We start from the raw sequence: 7,595 nt of genomic DNA on the forward strand, positions 1-7,595 counted from the left end.
GGACTTTAGAAAAACGGATTATTGGATTCAATGAAATCAGTGATCATAAGGGTGCATCAATTGGGGTGGTGATGGATGATTGCTTGAAAGATTGGGGAATTCAGAAAGTTTTATGCATTATAGTTGACAATGCTAGTGCCAATGATACTGCAATTGAATGGTTTAAGCGGAATACGAGAGTGAGAGATGATGTCATCCGAGACCATGAGTTTATCCATATTCGTTGTTGTGCTCACATAATCAACCTGATTGTGACTGAGGGGTTAAAAGAGGTTGACGATTCCATTACAAAAGTCCACAACATTGTGCGGTATGTGAGGGCTTCCCCCCAAAGGCTGAAAAAATTCAGGGCAATAGAAGAACAACTTGGGATAAAACCTGTGCTTGGATGTTCCCACTCATTGGAACACTACATATATGATGTTGGATGTGGCACAGAGGTACCAAAAAGTGTTCGAGCGGATGGAGGTGGAAGATGGGGGCCTTAAGTATGCTTTGCTGGAGCTTGCCGGAAAGGGGCTCAGTCCGCCGGACACATATGATTGGACGAGTGTAGGATTTTTTGTCATATTTTTACAGATTTTTTATGATATTACAATGAAAATATCTGGATCCGCATACACGACTGCAGACTTGTGGTTCAGTCAAATCTCAACACTACACCACCACTTGGAAGATGGTTGTGATGACCCTAGCGGACTTCTATCTGGTATGGCTCAGAGGATGCTGTCCAAATATAATAAATATTGGGGGCAAGTTAAGAAGATAAATAGATTACTCTTTGTGGTTGTGATCCTTGACCCCCGAATCAAGTTGGCCGTGATAGAATATTGGGCAAATTCCATCCTTGGGGCAATGAAGGCTACATCGTTTATTACAGCACTTAAAACTGATCTCGATGACTTGTACAACCACTACAAAAATAGTGGACAACCTTCATCTTCAGCAGGTACCTCACACGTGACTCCAACACCTCCCTCTGATGACTTTAGCCCAGTAGGTGCATTGCCTCGACGCCATAGGAATTACGACATCATGAATGAGTATCATCAGCTCGTTGCATCGAAGAATATAATGGGGTGTACTTTAGAGGTTGAACGGTATTTTATGGAAGAGGTCAAGGCACCTAGTCCTGCATTTGAGATATGCATTTGGTGGAAGGCTAATTCCACCAAGTATCCAATCCTTTCCCGTATTGCCCGAGATGTGCTAGTCATTCCTATTATGACGGTTGCATATGAGTCGGCGTTTAGCACTGGAGGTCGAGTGTTGGATGCTTTCTGGAGTTCTTTGTCACCGTCAACCATGGAGGCCCTCGTTTGCACATAGAACTGGATGAGTGATACACCCCTTGGACTAGATAGTATTGGCATTGATGACGAGAGCTATAGGCTTGAAGATGGTAACCTTATTTTACTTGTTTTTTTATTATCGATTATTTTAATTATTTTTATGATTTCATAAATTTATTTAATTTATATTTTTTTATCATTTCACAGATGTAATTGTGAACCCCAGTATAGTTGCTGATTACTGATGGAGTATGGATAAAGATAAGTTGATATCAGAATTAACTTAATTTTTATTGGTATTAATGGTAATTAAATCTTACTTTTACTGTGTTCAATTTTTTGGATCAATATTTGATTACATTTATTAATTGAATACTTTTTTATCTTAATTTCAGGTACTTCAAATGACCAACTATGATGCTGCAAATGATTTTTTTTTTTTTTTGGTTCCCTCAAAATGTTTATTCTTATGGACTGTTTAATCAAACTTTGAAATAGGTTGTTATTTCTATTATTCATTGTTTATGATCTTCTGAATTATGTATAATAATTAATTATGCAATCTAACATGTTCAAACAGATTTGACATTTTGGGATGAAAATATTGTACAAATACTCGTTGTACTAGGAAAATTAATTAATTATACAATTTAACGTGTTCAAGCTTTTATATATTTCAATTACATTAAAAATAAGAATGAAATCTATACAAAAATACATCAAATTAATAAAAACTAAAGTTTCACCTTTCAAGTACCAAGCTAGCATCACTATCACTGTGTCACATACAAAAACAAAAAAGAGAAATATTAATAGAGTAGAAAATACTTAATACATATTCAAACTCCATTCAATAAAATAATTCCTATTTGTTTAATTGAGAAATACTAAACAAGAATAATTTATATATAAAGTGAGAGTTTTTATTAAACAAGGATAAAATAAATTTAAAAGAAGATAAAACCTATCAAAATAAAGAAGTCGGAATTACAGTTGGAATTCAGAATTCCGATCGGTTCAGACTTCGGAAGTTGGAATTCTGATTCTGACTCCGTTGGAATCGGAGCACAGCCTTATCTCTGAGCACCGGTAAATCCCAGGCCATCGTGCTCCTCTGTTTTTCTTTTCTTTTTTTTTTATTCATTTTCTGGAATCTACGATCGGACCAGATGGGATTTTTCTTCTTTGATGTTTGAACTCCCTTTTTTTTTTTTTTTTGAGAATTCTCAATGGTTGATTGAATTTCTAGAATTTGATTTTGGTGTATTGATTTGATAAAATTCTGATGAACCACTCCGAGAAATATTGTTGTTGTGAAATTTGGGAATTTCTTGTGATGTATTGTGATGAAACCGAATTTATTGATAATGGGTGGTCGAATTTCTTTCATCCATCAGTTTATAATTTTCTTGTGATATATTGTGATGAAACCGAATTTGACAAATTTTGTTTTTCATCCATCAGTTTATATTTTTTATTTTCTTGGTGATTCTTGTTTACCACCTTCCAACTGTTTAGGAATGATATCTAGTGATTGATGATATCTAGTTCCTTATTTCATATCTCTTGTTAGGAATGGATCCATCTACTCACCGTGATGCCTACTTTACAAATCTTCTAAATAACAATGATCTTTTGATGAGTGCCACAAATGAACAAGAACTCTCTCCACCCCAAGTTGAGGTTATTGAAATTGAACTGAGTGGACGAAAAATACAACGGGGTAATAATTTTAGTAATGAGGAAGATTTGTTGCTTGTGGAGGGATGGCTTGAAACTTCCTTAGATGCGGTACAAGGAAAAGATCAAAAGCACATGATGCTAGGGAAAAGAATTCATAAGTATTTTGAGGAAAACAAGAAATTTGACTTTTTACCTAACTACACATCTCTAATGAATCAGTGGTCGACGATTCAACAAGCTACAAATAAGTTTTGTAGTTACTTGGCTCAAGTCAAAGGAATGCATCCAAGTGGGTTTAATGAGCAAGACAAGGTATGTTTTGCACCTTTTAAGCTTATTTTTTAACATGCTATTTTTTTTTAAAATCTTATTTATTTAGAACCGTGGTCCTTTATGTATGTAGATTGGCAAGGCAAAGGAAATGTTCTTGGAGTTAGAGAAGAAGTCTTTTAACTTTGATCATTGTTGGCGGGTGTTAAGATTCCATCCAAAGTGGATGGAACATATGGACATGGTGAAGCCGAAGAAGAAACCAAGTTCACATGATTCGACACCAAATTCAATAAATCTAGGCGAAGATGAGGATTTTCATGTTGCATCTTAAATTTGGAACGACCAATAGGTCGTAAGGCAGAAAAAGAGAAAAGAAATGACAAACTCAGACTCTCTTGTGGTACTAAATGAGATGGCAGAAATTAGAAAGAATAAACTTGTGCTTATGCAAGAAGCACGTGATCATGACAATAAAATGTTGTGTCTTAAGCAAGAGGAAGTGAGTCTTAGGCAAGACGAATTACGTATTCAAAAAGAGAAGGTGCTACTTCAACAAGTGAAAGCATGTCTTGAAGAAAAGAAAGAAGATGAAAGAATTATGACATTAAATACAAGTGCCATGCCTCCAATGCTACAACAATATTATCTTCAACGACAAATGGAAATACTTGCAAGTCGTGCTGGGAAAAACTAGCTGTATTTTTTGTTTATGTTTGTTAGATTAATCACTTTAGATTGACCATTATGGAGTAACGTTATATTTATGTTTGTTAGATAATTTTTTTTCATTGATCATTATGGAGTAATTTCATATTTATGTTTGTTAGATTAATCACTTCATATTGATCATTATGGAGTAATTTAATACAATAAGAAATTTAATACAACCATAAACTTAATACAACAAGAAATTTAATACAACCATAAATTTAATACAACCATGTCTTATGCGACACTATATTGTTGCCATAAGTGCTCGATGAGATCTGTTTGGAGTTGAGAATGAATTCTTCTATCCCTAAGAGCATGATGACGTTGAATGAACTGGCTAAATTCAAGTGTAGAGCCGGTTAACACTAGATCATGTGTAGTTTTTGGCAACTGTTCATATTCAAACTTTTCTTCTCCATTGTCAGCCCGTTCATCTTCAATGATCATATTATGTAAAATTATGCGTGCCATCTTAATTTCATTGAGTGTTTCAATGTGGAAAAACTGTGCAGGTCCACGAATTATAGCAAATCGTGCTTGAAGCACACCAAAAGCACGCTCCACATTCTTTCTTGCGGACTCTTGGGGTGTAGCCAAATATTTTTTCTTGTTTCCTTGTGGAGCTAAGATAGTTTTAACAAATGTTGCCCATTGCGGATAAATTGCATAGTTATGACCATTAATAGTGTAATTAACAGTCGGAGTACGCCCTTGAGCAAGGTCAAAAAATATAAATGATCTATCAAGCACATTTATATCATTTTAAGACCCCGGTAACCCAAAAAAAGCATGCCAAATCCATAGATAGTAAGAAGCCACTGCTTCTAAAATAATTGTTGGTTCATGGATATGACCAGAATACATACCATGCCAAGCAGTTGGGCAGTTCTTCCACTTCCAATGCATACAATCGATGCTCCCTAACATACTTGAAAATCCACATTTCTCACCAACTGCGAGTAATATAACAATGTCATCATTGTTTAGTTTTCTTAAGTACTCTTCAGAAAAAATTGAAACAACAGTTTTGACAAACATCTTTAGGATTCTTAATGCAGTAGTCTCTCCAATCTTCAAATATTCATCTATAAAATCAGCTGTGACACCATATGCAAGCATCCGTAGAGCAGCTGTTATTTTTTGAAGGGAAGAAAAACCAAGCCTTCCAGAATTATCTCGTCTTTGGACAAAATAAGGTTCATGGGCTTCTATTGCAGCTTGGATATGAAGAAATAGAGGACGACTCATCCGAAATCTCCTTCAAAAATATTTGTGAGGCTAGTTGGAGAATCAGCAAAATCGTCGTGGAATAGATTTTGGTGGGCTTGCAATCGATTGCGCCTTATGAATCTACGTGCATTTTTAGAAGAACCATATGAGCTTGATCCTTCTCCTTCCAAAACAAGTTGTCTTACTATCTCAAATTCTTTGTCAAAATCTGAATCAATAAGTGTCATTTTGTGAAAAAGCGAAGATCCATTGAGAGAAAATGAGAATAAAAGGTTTCAAAGAGATACTTGAGTTGAAGTGAATGAAATTGTTGAAGAAATGTTATATTTTATAGTGAAAGTATATAACCGTTGGAGAATTATAGCCGTTAAAAAATATAGCCGTTGATAAAATATAACCGTTAAAAAATATAGCCGTTAAAAAAAATAATACATGAATAATATAGCCGCTAAAAAATATAGCCGTTGGAAAAATATAGTCGTTATAAATTTTAATACATCAATAATACAACCATAAACTTTAATATAACAATAATACAACTATAAACTTTAATATAACAATAATACAACCATAAACTTTAATACAACAATAATACAATCATAAATTTTAATACAACAATAATATAACCATAAATTTTAATACAACAATAATATAACCATAAATTTTAATACAATAATAAACTTCAATACAACCATAATCTTTAATATAATCATATTCAAATTACAATTAGAATTAAAATTCAATAAAAAGTTCAAAATCAATATTTTAATAGAATAGTGAAAGATTTTTTGAGCCTATTATTTGGTATTATAAAAAGTGGCTAGCTAAAATTTGTAAAAGTGAAAACTTTAGCTAAATTTTAGTTAAAGTTTGTTGAGCCACTACTAGTGCTCTTAAAACCCTAAAGTGACATATGATGTGTGAGTGTGTGTCCTTGAGTGTAGTGGCCGAAATTCTAGGGCTAAGATAGTCATTTTATTCAAATGTCTCTTCCTATTCCTTCTAGAATCCTATTCATGGTTGATAAGTAGTAACATCTAAAGAAAACACATGAGTGGGCATGTGGAGGAGGGAAATCCAAAAATTCCTTTTGTCCTTTAGGTTTCCCTATGCAAATCATTTGGAAAGGGTCCCCTTTTGTCTACCCTAGGTGCCACTTTCCAAGAGGATCTCCTTGGAACTCAAGCAATTGACAAATGGCATGGAGTGGCAAGAGCTTGGATCTGGACTCTAGGCCATTAGGCTTGGGTTTTCTCATGGGGCTGAATTTGACTAGAGGTTTTAGGGCTAGCTCTCTCTCTTGGGCTCAAGTTTCACAACTGAACTTCTAAAGCCTCCTTTTCACTTAAATCACTAAGGCCTTAAAATCCTATGAACAAAATAAAGCTATGAACCATGCTCCTCTAGGTTTAGGTTATAACATCCTAGGTAAGTGTCATTAATGCGACGAGGAGTCCAGGGAGTGGCATCATTAATAGGGCGTGGCTCCCTGAATAGACTTTAGCTTGTGGGTTGTAATGCTCCGTTCCCGAAGGTCTAGCGAGTTAGCTCTTATTACTCAATATCAACTTCAATATCACAACTATAAAATCCAGAATACTCTATAAAATATTAATTTATTCACTCAATTCAAATATCCATGTTCCTTCATAGAGACAACAAAGAAATTCTCAATAATATAAATTAAAAACTCCCCAAACATTCAAAAATATTCTTAACTCATCAAATCCACATATCCGAAAATAAATCAATTTACTAACTACGACTCTCAAATAAACACTTGTACCCTCGGACACTTATTCTGTTACGATCATCACACCTTGGTAAGACTTCCTACCCTTGTTTTCCAGTTGAACCATCAAAATTATCTGAAAATTATTTAGAGATAAGGGGTAAGTTATCCATAACTCAGTAAGTAGAGAATATATACTAGTGTGCAAATATAAGCATTTACAAAGTTCAAAATGGTTTTACTTTGAGAATGCAGAATCAAAACATGTTATCAAAAATATCAGAGCAAAAGTTTCTGAAAAATATTCTTATTCAAAGTTTCTTTGGCACAACATAATTGAATCATCACATCAGAACAGAATTCTATGTTTAACCCCCGTGGTAAGGTTGTGCAAACCCCGGTGGCCAACAAAGTAGAAAAAGAATGTGAATATTCCCTTTATTATTCTCAGAACCCTAAGTGTACACACAAGAAAGACCACACAGAAAGTGACTTTACTTTCAAAGTAGATGCATCAGAAACAGAAAAGTTTGTACCAACCCAAAAAGAGGCCACAGTTTTACACCCGTGTTAAGGTCAGAACAGAACAAAAATAGAAACAGAATGTCATGCCAGAGGTTTTCATGAATCACATCATATCAAATAAGTGTACAAAATATTTTTAGAACATAACA

General features: G+C 34.2%; 1 protein-coding gene across 1 annotated transcript; it reads right to left on the reverse strand.

Annotated features, from left to right (window-relative positions):
• Positions 1 to 4,193: 4,193 nt before the first annotated feature.
• On the reverse strand, positions 4,194 to 5,207 carry LOC122316267. The gene is made up of 2 exons (XM_043132799.1): positions 4,826 to 5,207; positions 4,194 to 4,669 (listed from the first exon to the last, which is right to left on the reverse strand). Exons 1-2 carry the CDS (start codon positions 5,205 to 5,207, stop codon positions 4,194 to 4,196), a joined length of 858 nt encoding a protein of 285 aa, XP_042988733.1.
• Positions 5,208 to 7,595: the final 2,388 nt, after the last annotated feature.

This window comes from Carya illinoinensis, chromosome 7 (assembly GCF_018687715.1).
Source record: "Carya illinoinensis cultivar Pawnee chromosome 7, C.illinoinensisPawnee_v1, whole genome shotgun sequence".
In the NCBI taxonomy this organism is placed as follows: Eukaryota; Viridiplantae; Streptophyta; class Magnoliopsida; order Fagales; family Juglandaceae; genus Carya; species Carya illinoinensis.

Excerpts from the sequence above, each read along its gene's own strand:
- LOC122316267 (XM_043132799.1), bottom strand. The coding sequence starts at position 5,207 with ATGAGTCGTCCTCTATTTCTTCATATCCAAGCTGCAATAGAAGCCCAT. Across the intron at positions 4,670-4,825 it reads CTGCCCAACTGCTTGGCATG|GGCGTACTCCGACTGTTAAT; the intron begins GTATGTATTCTG and ends ACCTTGCTCAAG.